Genomic DNA, 13,131 nt, shown 5'->3' on the forward strand with positions numbered 1-13,131 from the left:
TATATTAAATTGATAACATTTCAGACATTGTTATAAATATTTTTATATATTTCGATTCTTTAACCAAATGTTCGAACCATTTTAAATTCAAATTTGTTATTGCATATTGGTTCGATTATAGAATGACTGTAAATGTTCCAGAAAATTGATCAAATTGAAAATAGTTTATTTGATTCTCAGCAATTCTCATCATTGTCAGTGGTAGGTGTTATATAACAATTACTATGGTTATTGAAATACTGAATATAAATGGGGTTTGCTTGCAAAATCTGTGCAGGCAAAGTTGCGGGTAACAGCTAGTTTAATAATAAACTAATAATCCTAAAACAATCATTGTTATTTTTTAAATCACACTAAGATCCATATAAATATTAATATAAAACTAAGAAGTGTTTTGAAAAAAACTGAAAAAATAACTTACCTTATTGAAAGGTTCTGTAAAATTTGAAATTAATTTTTGCCTTAAAATATGTTTTTCATCTTCTGAAATTGCACTGTAAAATAATAATAAAATTAATTTGCAATTTTATATTAAGAATATGATTTAAAATTTCCTTCTATAATTAAATTTTATATATTTTTTGTATATAAATAATAATCTCAGAAACAACACAACATTCATATCAACATGAAGCAATTACTAATTTAAAATTTTGTAAAGGATTAATTGCATTTTTTTTAAAGCAGCATTGTAAGTTTTTTAAAATCCATGATAAATTTAAGGTTTTGACAGAAAATATTTCAAAAATGCTTTTACTAAAATGATATATAAAAATATAAAAAATTTAACAGAAATTTGCTTCTTATATAAAAAATAATAACAAGTCATTGCAACATTTCTGTTAATAATTAGATAAATGACTGCTAATTATTTCTATTAAAAAAAATCACATAAATTGTATTTAATGACCACAAATATCATAAATTTAATATATCATTACATAACTTAAAATTTTAAAGCAACAAAAAAGCTAAGCTAATTTTTCTATAAATACTTTCAAACACAGATCACTGATAAGTATTCTTTTCAAATTTTAAAAAGAAAGCAAATTAATAGAAATACAATTAATTTTTGGACCTGATTTTGAAAGAACTAGATCAAGTTTGTGTGGTAATCTATAGAAAATTAAAATTTAGTTAAATTTATATTATATTTAATTCTAAAAATCCTATACAATATAAGCTTATCTTTCAGTCAGTTTAAAAATATTTTAATACTTAAACCTGACAGAAGTAGAAAGAGTTTAAGAGAAAAAAAAAAGGAATTTATCTCACAGAAATTCAAAGTTATGTTTTAATGCTAAAGAATAAAATACACAAGATTCTGATTAATTTATGAAACAATATACGTATTTTATAATTCAAAAATACCAATGAGAATTTATGTAAGAAAATTAGAAAGAAAATAAAAGGAAAAAGAATTTGGAAATGAAATGATAATTACTCTCTCTTAGGAATCCAATTCCTTCACTTTGAAGTACAGTGGATAATCGGTTAACGAACAAATCATATAACGAACACTTTCACAAAAGATTTTTATGTTCAGACAATGAACACATGTTTGGATAACGAACACCACACAGAACAAACACAAGAAGAAGCAATGTAAAATAACAAATACCAATTGGTCTTCCCTTGTCTTCAGGCAACAATTTGAAACTTTTTGGAGCGCGGGAGATGTCGACATTGATGCTCAACCCGGTACATACTGATTGGAGAGAATTCCTCCAAATTTTGAAACTCTCCCTTTAATTCCGGCCTTTTATTTTTCTGACAGAAACAATTCTTTTATAGTATTAATGAGAGAGGGTTTTTATTTTCGAAAGGTGAGAGTATAATAGCATAGGTAGAGAGTAGGCAGATATCTGATGTTGCTGGGTAGTATGACTTAAACAGATCTACAGTAGGCCACAGTTCAATCTTATCTAAGAAAGATACTGTACAATCAAGAAGACTCAAGCAGCTTAAGAGTAATAAAAATCACATCTGAGAAATAAAGAACATTGAAGAGCTCATAATGGAACCTGAAACTGATCTGACGACAGAAGAATGCCAAGAGCTCTTGAATGAAGAACACCAAGAAACTTGGCAAGATATGTTTTCTTCTGAAAAAGAGGATTAATGCCAATATCTGCTATTAAACATCTTTTGAAGAAGCGGGAGGATGTCAGAACAACGGTCTTAGAATGGCATCCAAACCAGGTTGAGGTTAATAAGCTTAGGGATCTCTACAATTACAATGGTATTAATTACTTCTGAAAAATTCTGAAGAAGAGAGAAAAACAATTGACATTAGACAGATTCTTTAACAACAAATGGGAAAAACATGACTAATAAAAATGCAAGACTGTGTATATATATATATTTTTTTATTATTACATATAAATAAATGTAGTAAGAAAGTATTTATTTTTTATTTTTTGGGGTCTCCAGAACAAATTAATCAAATTCTCATAAAAACCTATGATAAATCAATAATGAGTTAATGAACTGCTTTATATTTATATGTATGACAAGATTTTTTCTGCTTGCTAGTTAAACAAAAAGCAACCCTCATCTAGAAAGTTCAAACTTTTTTTTTTTTGACCTTTTGCTAGTTACTCATATATGACCGTAAACAAAAAACAAGTGAACCTCTCCAGAATTAACAGTTGTAGATAATGATAAGACCTACAGGAAAGTAAATTGATTCACATTCTATACATATAAAATAATTTATATCAGATTGATGAAAAGCTCCCAGACACAAGATACAAAACTTTACTGATATTAAAACACAAAGACATGATCATTCCTTGAAATAATAAATGTGATTGTTAGCTATGGTGTTGACCCATCTTTCTGCAAGTTGGTGGATTCATTTGGTTGCTTTCAATGCCAAAACTCATAAACCCCATTTTCAACACCATGCACGGTATTAAAGAAATGTGCTCATAGAAAATATGTCAATAACCAGAAGAGGTGAAAATCTGATGGAGCAAGGTTAGGCAAAAATTTGATCCTCTCCAGCACCTCTAATTTTTCTTGAATCACTCTGGAATGCTGTGCCAGAGATTATTGTGGTGAAGCAGTGTATGCTTTTGATTAAACAATGCTAGATAGCGAGAATGCAGGACTTAAAACATCCATTCCAGTTGCTCAACATAAACGTTGCCATCCACAGCCCAGCTATTAAGATCCAGCTTCCAATGTACTAGAATATCCAAATTCCTCAAAATGCACAGCATAATTTTTTTATTTGAACTGTCCTTGTTGAACTACTTGTGCTGGCACTTTACCTGGTCAGAGCCACTGGTTTCCTCTGTTAGGATTTCTGAAAAAGATCCATTTTTTTCATCTCCTATTACAATCCCGCACCAGAACCTGTCTCTTGGATTTTGCTACATGTGATGCAAACTTGTATCTTCCTTTGTGCTTGCAGCTCTGTCGGTTCATGTAATACTTCTCAGTCTTCTGCTGTGAAAACAAGGTGTTTCAAATGTCCAGCAGACAGTCAACAAGTTCTGCTACCTGGCTCCTGTTGAACAGCTTGGAACAGTGCTTCATCATCAATGGTTGATGGTCATCCACACTAGTCTATGAGGTTGGTTTTCCCAGAGTTGAAACAGCAGAATAATTCAGCTGTAGTTGTCTTACTCATCAGGTCTAGGCCTTCAATCTCACAAATTTTCTCTGCTGCCACCCTTGCACTGAACTTTTGTTTCCAGTAATGAAGCAAGATGCATCAAATGATGAGCTTTTTGTCAGTCATTCTTTCTTGTGGAAATCTATATTCACCAATGAAATGATTGCACAGCTCTATAAAATGATAGTACATGCTTTGATGATGTCACAAGTACCAACTTGTTTGCATTCACAGCAATATTGTGCCAGTGCTAAAGATCGTTTTTGCAAAAGTGTTGTCAGTGTCCGGGAACTTTTAAATCACCCTGATATATATATAATGATATATGCAAAGTAATTTATTATTTAATTATTAATAGCCTAATGGTTTTTAAATATTTCAATCATCAATACTTACTTAGGTGCAGTTTTTCTCCAATACCTATCAACACCATTTTTAAAATACAACACAGCTAACCATCTCACATTGATATCAATTGAATAATTGGAAAATATTGTCTGCAAAAAAAAGTAATTCAATAAATAATTTATATAAAAGTTAAACTATTGTAAATCAAATAAAAATAATTAATTAATGTAAAATGCTTATAGAATTGTTATAGTTTTTTTGTAAGATGTTAGTTATAAAGGGATGTTAGTTATAAATCTAACATCCCTTTATATATTAAAGAAAATGTATTTAATATCAAATACCATAAAATACAAAGTAGGACAAGTAAATATAATGATATAAATAAAGATATGTGATCTAAAAAAAAAAATTTGTTACATGGATACCCAAATCGATTGATTAAAAAAATGGGAAAAAAATAAATATAGTTAAACAATCAGGAAAATCAGTAGAACGCCAAAAATCAACTGTCAGATACATTGCGTTTCCGTACATCAGAGGACTATATGAGGAAATTGACAAGGAATTAAGCCAGATTAATGTTAAATTAGCTCCCATGTATGATAAATTACATTTAACAATAAGAAGAAATCAGTCAACAAAGAAAAAGTTCTTTGTTGACTGCTTGAAGAAACAAGAAATAAATTAGATAAATAACATTGTATATTCAATCCTGTGTACTTGTGAAAATACTCAATACTACATAGAGAAACTAAAAAACAAATGAAAGTCAGACTAAAAGAGCATATAGCAGATTTAAAGTATCAAAGAGCTAATTCTATGTTTTACGATCATTGTACACTGAATGATTGCAATATAGACAGAGAAAATGTTAAAATTTTAAAAAGAGAAAAAATACATATAGTATGAAATTTAAAGAATGTGTAGAAATCCTCAAAATTGAGAATAATATTAATACAAATTTTAGTGTCAAAATAAATGAAAACTGGCTCCAAATATTATAAAATGCTAAAAAATAAGTGTATATGTAATAATTGCATCAATAATTTAATGAAATATAAATATAACTTGTAAATACATGACTAAATGTAAAAATATTAAAATTTATTCGTATTCAGTATAAATGAAATCTACTAATTAAAACTTATAGAATTAAGTTAAAATATTTTATAGGTATTATAAATAGAAACCTTTTTGGTTTTTTAGAAAATGTTTTTTTTAAATATTTTAATAAATTAGATAAATTTTAGAGATTATTACGTTTTCCAAGTTTATAAATGGGTTTGAGAGTAGAATGGTGATAGCTTGGTAAACTGTGAAATGAGAGCTAAGTGCAGTTTAAGAACCCAAGCTTTTATAACTATTTTAGTATTTTAAAGGCAAAAGCCACATTTATATATTTTTGAAAAATTAAACATATAACACGTAAATGTAAAAAGGTACGTTCTTTGTTATACAATTGTTATACTTTAAATGTCATATTGTAAATCAATTAGGTCTTACGATCGTAGCAAACAGAAGAGGGGCATAGACCCGAAACGCATCTTGGCAAATGAAAAAAAAGAATTAAACAGATGTAAAGAAAGCTTTTGTCATTTATATTACACTTGATTGTGAGAAATAATCATATATATAATATATAAATAAAAATTGCTTGGATTGAAGTTCACAAATAGATTGATCCATTTGATTGAACAATCTTTCCTTTCATCTAAGAAATCTGTACAGGTTTGTCAGAAAGACACCTTACAGCCCTGATTGACATTCAGTTCTTTATTACTAACTTTGATGGATGAGTTTGTAAAGTTGTGCCACTAACATTTGACTGTCCCAAGAAGAAATTTTCATTTGCTGATTGACACTTGCTGTCAGAGTACAGAAGTAAACATAAACTTGGAATATTCCAAAGAAACTCTTAAACTTGTTTATGAAAACTGTCAATCAAAACTAAAGAAAAAACTGTACAACTGTCTATTTGGTCCTTGTCCCTTTGATTTTAAGGGATTTAGTTGGTTCAACCATAGTCCAATCCAGAGGTGGGTCAGTAGCTCACATTCACGTCCACCTCAGTCAGGACAGCTGACCATCCAGGTGACAATGCATCAAGCTAAAGCTTAGCTTGATGCATTGACCCCTCCGGAAAAATGAAACCTCCCAAGTAAAAGACAAAATCACTTTGTCTCCAATATTCTGTTAGGCCTACACAACACTTTGGAAAAAAATACTTGAATTAATTTTCATATAAATCAGTAATACGATAATCTATTTGTATTGTAGTGTTCTATTACTCATAATATAGTATTTGGTTAAATTAAACTGTATATTCCTGTAATTTATTAATAATAATTACTGTCATTTTAATTAGATATTAAGTAAATAATATTTTTTATCGTAAATTTTATTATATTTGAAATCTGATTATTCTTTGAAAAAAAGGAAGGATCTTACCAATAATTTTTGAAATTTTGCCAGAATGTTTTTAAAACAAAAACACTGTTATATAAATGCAATGTATAGTGACTTTATCAATTAATTAAGGTTATCATAATAAATTCAAATACTCTAAACATAACTTGTCTGTACAACTGTCTCGATTCATAAGGTTAAAATAAAAAACAAATTTTCAAAAAATTGTTTCTACTTTATTTATTTAATTCATTAAAAAATATGTAAATAATTTTTTAAAATAAATGTAATATAATATTAATAAAAAATTAATTGCATAACAACTAACAATTTATATAAATAAAAATATATTTACAATGTCTCCTCGTCAAGTTGGAGACATTGTAAAACATATTTACAATGTCTCCATGTTATGTCATTAGGAAAACAGATCCTATTTGGAAGAAGGCTTGAACTTTAATACCAAACAAAAGAAATGTTCCAATCAGGATAGTGGAAGAATTGGTGATACTTATCATAGGTAATGGAATAGTTAAGAAAGAATGTGAAGGATCAGATCTCAACTCATAGGTATGGCTGATAACGATAATACACCAGATGACAAAGGCACAGGAAAACATACATCATAGATAACAATGCAAAACAGCTTTTTTGTTTTTGTTTTTATTCTTATTTGTGTATTTTGTTTTATTTTGTTCTCATACAGATGTTTTTGTTTATTCTATTCAATGCTTATACATTTGAGAAATTTATAAGCTGTTAAAAATTTTGATTTAAAAATCTTTGGTTTGAAAAATGTTCTAATTGTTTGTTCAGAATTTAAAATCACATGCTCTAAATTTGACATTTGACAGATGTTTGGCAATACAAAGGTTAGTTAGGTTCATTTCAAAGTTGTATCTAGAGACAAGTCAATGTATCTAGAGACTTTGGATTCAAAAAAAAGTTGCTGTAATAAAATTATCCCCTTTCAAATCCTTAGAATCCTTTTGTAATAAAATTATCCTCTTTCAAAGAAATATATTACACCAGCTCTATTTGGGCACTTGATCTGTTATATGACAGAAAAATTTCACATTATTTTCTTACGAAAATTGTTTAAAATAGAAAGAATAGTTCCAGCATATGCAATAAGAGCTGAAACTAATAGGTACCAGCTATTTCCATTCTATTTAAAGAGACTTATCAAATTCTACTATAGACTAAAAAACACTAATGAAGATAACATTAGATTTCTACATTATGAAATTCTAAAACAAACCAATGGCTTTAATTTAACCAATTTAATTTTATTTTTAATTTAATTTTAACCAATAGCTTAAATAATAAAAATTTATTGGAGTATAAATTCAACAAATTACTACAAACATTCAGAATTTCAAGTAAAGTATTTGATAACTTAGAATCAGACTGGCAATATGGTTACACATTAATGATTGAATCAGCTTTCTCCCAATCTATAAGAATCAAAGCTCATTAATCCAGTCTAACTATCATCCATGGTACTTAAACACTTTAAATATTCCTTCAACTTTGACTATTATAACTGCAAATACCAACATGAATATAAAAAGATTATTAATTCAACTAAGACTTAATAAATATTCATTGTTTATCAATAATACTTATATAGACTTTACTAAAGACCAGTAACATTGGTCTTTAGTGTAACTCAGAAGACTGCTCATTTACTTAAGGACTGTGAAAAATTTTGAAATCATGAAGATAGTAATCAAAATCAAAATTTTAGAGCCAAATTAAGTAACCTAACAATGAAACAAATGTATAGAATAAATAATTTCTTTAAGAAAATTACCAATGAGTTAAAAAACAATGAAACCAATTGATATAAATTATTGTAAATTAATTATCTTGTTAAACAAAGCAAATTAAATATATGTAAACAAATAAATATATGTATTACTATATGTTCAATGTATTCCTACCAATTGTACTCAAGTAAAAAGTGTAATAAATTAATGGTTAATCAACAATTGTAAACTTTTAAACTACACCAATATTAACTTCCTGTAACAAGGCTTGCCTTAGTACAAATAAAAAATATTTATTATAAATTATTTTTGTCCATAATCTAAATAATAAAAGTTGGATAAATTAAAAAAAATAAATTTTGTTTCCATATATTACCTAAATTGGAAATAAACTAATTCTAAAAGATTTATGGCACCAATTAAAAATTTTAAAATGTATAAAGAAAAATTTTAAAGAGATAAAGTTCATATTTAATTACAGAATAAAAGTTTTCAATATATATTTATATAAAATTTAAAACACTAAATCTTACATAATACAATTAGTGAATGATTCATTGATAGAGATAAAAATTTAATACACTGTATTTGGACATGTGCATGACTAGTTGAAAAATAAATATTAAATAAGTGTTAAAAATAAGTGAAGGTCGCATAAAATCATTACTAACCTCATTGTACACAGTTTAATAGGAAAACTGAAAATTAAATATTATAAAGTATTCAGAATTACATTCATTCTGAAATTATTTAAATACTTTAAAAAATCATCTTGTCGTTAAAATCATCAATATTAATTTTATTGTTTTTTTCAGAGCAGGAAATTATATATCTGATAAGTCCTGGATAGAGTTACATTGTACATTAAAACTATTTAATTCAAATTAATAATTAATAATGTTAATATATTACTTTAAATATTAAATAGTGTAATAGATTTGGTATTTTATTAGTATAAATAACATTAGAAGCTTTAAAACAAACTTTATTAAAAAATAAATTAAGAAATAAAATGAAATTAGAAAAATTAATTCAAAACTGGTTAAATTCTCTTTTATTCTTATTTGAAAGATACATTAAATAACATACAAAACCAAAATGCACTTTCATAAAAAAAATTAATTAAAATTTATAAATTTTTCAGTATTTCTAATAAATGTAAGATCTGAATTTAACATCCAATTTTGAAATTTCTTTATATATAATGCTTTTAAACAGATTTATTCTTTTATTTATTACATAAAAAATAATTATATTTTCTAAACAACAGTTTATACATTCCTCTGTACAGAACTTTTTTAAGTTTAAAAACAAAAAAAAAATTAAATTTTATTGAAATTAATTTAAATTTTAAATTAAAAATCATCATTTAACTTATCAAAATATCAATAAAAAAATTCATCAAATTTTGCATTATAATACAAAATTATAATTTCGTATATATTAATTTATTTTGTACAAGATAATCAATTTTTAAAATAAAATATATAAAAATAGTATTGAGACAGAATTTAATAAATATAGTTAAGGTAATAACATTTAAAAAAAAAAACAACTAAAAAATGAATTTTAATTACAGTATAAACAAATTAGTTTTAAAAATTAAAATGCATTAAAATATTTGTATGAAAAATATTAAATATAATAAGACACTAATTGTATATATTAATATTAAACTAAATTCTACAAAGTATATATTATCTGTATCCAAAATTAAATAATTTTCATTATTACGAACTGTTTTCTTAACTCACATAGTTCTCAACTTTCTCAATAATGTTATTTTATTTATAATTAGAATTATTTACATAAGCACTACTTTTGTAATTTACAGATACATTTTGTTTTAATACTATTATTTTACTTAGAAACATGTTCCAAAATGACATCAATATAAGAGAGAAATTACATTATCAGATAATAAATGAGTGACAAGCAGATTCATTGAAATTAATCATAATAAAATGAAAAAATCAATTACTAAAGAATAAATATTCTCTTCCTTTTTATTTAAATAGCCTGAAGCAATTGTAAAATATATCTAAAAATAATTATCTTTTTTTCTAATGCAAAATTTGATATTTTTGTATTTTGATACTTATTATAAATTAAGTATAATAATACCGAATTTAATAAATAATAGTCTAAAATACTTCCTGAAGAATAAAAATTTTTTATTATAATAATGATTAAAAGTACTAATATACCATTTGATAATTTATCAGATGTATTGATATTTTATTTTATTAAACCAAATGAAGGTTTTTATTATTTCCAGCATTTGTAAACACAATATTCATGTCTTTAAAGTAAAAAATAAAAATAATACCTATGAGAACTTCTATAATTAGCAACAGAAGACACATACATTAAACTATAAGTCATTAGCAAAACTAAAAGTTATATAATCATTAGAAAGAAATAGCTTTGTATTTAATGCTATTTTTAAATTCTTATTCCTTACTAATGATATCTGAATTTTATTTTAAGCATTTAAATACTCAAAAATGCTAATATTTTATGCAAAAATTCAAAAATTTTTTTAAATTAAAAATAATATGATATAGCAATTGCTTTAAAATTCCTATCTTGAAATATAAAACAGTTTTAATAAATTGTAACAGTTTGAGAGATAATTTTTTTAATATTTTTTTTTTATTACATCTTTGAATGTAAATCTAAATGCTATATTTTAAACAAATGTAGAGGTATATTTTACACCAAGATGACATACTCTTTGATAACAGTGAATTAATAAAGTTTAATTTAGTATATAATTTATCATAACTTCTATTACTCAACATCTACATTTACTTAAACAACAAACACATCTTAATAAAAAATTTTTAATTTCTAATTAAAATGAAAGAAAAATTCAATAGCAAGAAAAATAAAGGAAACTAGTCATAAATTTTGAAAGTATTGTTACTTTAGCATTTTGTATTTTGTTAACTAATACAAAAAAAACTTTTAATGAATTTTAACATATATCATTCTTAAATGTTATACAATAATATAGCAAACGACAGTTCTTTAATTAAAAATATACAATTTTTCCAATAAACAATTATTGGAAAAAAGTATTTATATAAATAAAAATGTTTAAAAGATAAAACACTTTTCTTAAAATTTTATCTTTCACAAAAAAGACATTGATTTCTGAATCTAGATAGCTGAACTATACAAGAAATCTTTATATATTTTTAATCAAAATATCACACACATACAATAGCTTTTATTTCTATGCATGAAAACAACTTTTTCAAAAAGTATAATTATTAGAAACAAACTATAAAATATTGATAACATTTCTTTTATTATATATTATAAAGTAAAACTTGATTAAATATCTTTCTTCCAAAATTATATAATCAAGACGACACCATAATATTGGATTCATTATTGTAACATTGCACTGTATGATTGCTTTGCATGACATAAAAGTCTTAATAATAAAAATAATAAATAAATTAAATTTTAAGTAATTAATTTAATCACTTAAAAGTAGTTAGTAAATTTGTTAATTAGATTAATTATAGATTAATCATTACTTAATAAAATAACAAGGATAAACTAGCCATTTTAGTTTCTCAGTTAAATTAATCAGTACATCTTTAACAGTGAGTGAAGTTTAAAAACAATTAGCATTTATTTTAAATTTCACCCACTGTTAAAAGGTGCATTGATTAATACAGCTTAACAGATGATAATTTCAAACTTGTTTATATTTATTATATTTTATTGAGACTAAATGATTGATGATATTCTTTGTTGAGATTATATAAATGATTTATTCAAATCATTTCTCTGAGAAAGAAAAAGAAATGAAAACATTTTCTCAATTGATAAAAGATGTAACTCATACAGACAAACAGAAGATGTTATGAAAATATAGAATGTACTGTATACAATATCCCTGTTCCAACTGAATTTTAATTTTAGGGACTAAACAGATATTATTCCAAATAAAATATAAACAAATAAGATATAGAAAAAATGAATCAATCGCAATGCCAGCAAAGCTGTTATTAATATAATAAGCAATGCATCCTACTAAACAGAAAAAATATTTCTTACACCAAAGAGTTTATAATAGAGAGGTTGCGGCCGAAGTTTTCAACGCGAAAACTGTGGTTAATTCAGAATCAGCGGAGAGACACTTAGATGAAACATATTACACTGGTTAAGGTATCTTCCAGTGTAGTATGTAAGGTATCTTCCAGTGTAGTAAGGTATCTTTAATCTATGAATTATAGTACAAGAGTCTTTACATAGCAGTAGGACGAACGTCCGCACGTGTCGACAGTCAGTAGTCCGAACAAAGGAACAAGGTTAAGACAAAGGGTCATAAAACCTTTTGTTTGGTTATTGGGTAGGTCCCTCTAGTGGGTCAAATTGGTTTGCGTCGAGAGTATCAACACCTCCCCTCAATTTGATATCACGGTGGACCTTCTATGGGTCCGATACCCATGTTGATGACGCACGACCGTGCTTGTTCGAAAACAATGGTTTTGTTAGAGCGTCGGCCGGCATTTCGCTGGTCGGTAGATATTTGATGTCTACGTCTCTGCGTTCGAGAGCCTCCCGGATGAAGTGATGTCGTATCCCGATGTGTTTTGTTCGAGAGTGAAAGATCGGGTTTCTGGCAAGTTTCTGGGCGCTCTGATTGTCGTTGTATATCGTTATGGGATGATCTGATCTTGAGTGAACGTTGCAGAGGTTTTTAAGGTGGATTGCTTCCTATGCTGCTTCGGTTAATCCGATGTATTCGGCTTCAGTTGAGCTGAGTGCGACGATACGTTGTTTTCGTGATTCCCAACTCACTACTGCGCCTGCGAGCATGAACATATAGCCTGTGTAGCTGCGTCGATCATTCGGACATGCTCCCCAATCGGCATCCACATAGCCTTCGAGTGGTTTACCTGTTTTTTTGAATGTGATTCCGTAGTCGGCAGTACATTTGAGGTAGCGAAGCAC

General features: G+C 26.3%; 1 protein-coding gene across 1 annotated transcript in view; it reads right to left on the bottom strand.

Moving 5' to 3' along the window:
• The window catches only part of LOC111628767 (importin-11-like), an 87,179-nt gene that overhangs the window by 58,662 nt on the left and 15,386 nt on the right, over positions 1–13,131 (bottom strand). Inside the window, exons 2-3 of the mRNA XM_023372613.1 lie at positions 4,022–4,122; positions 422–494 (exon numbers count right to left, since the gene is read on the bottom strand). Of these exons, the coding sequence (XP_023228381.1) occupies positions 422–494; positions 4,022–4,122 (174 nt within the window). The remainder of the gene's footprint in view (positions 1–421; positions 495–4,021; positions 4,123–13,131) is intronic.

Source organism: Centruroides sculpturatus, unplaced genomic scaffold, assembly GCF_000671375.1.
Source record: "Centruroides sculpturatus isolate CEXI.00-Female unplaced genomic scaffold, Cexi_2.0 scaffold34, whole genome shotgun sequence".
Classification (NCBI taxonomy): domain Eukaryota; kingdom Metazoa; phylum Arthropoda; class Arachnida; order Scorpiones; family Buthidae; genus Centruroides; species Centruroides sculpturatus.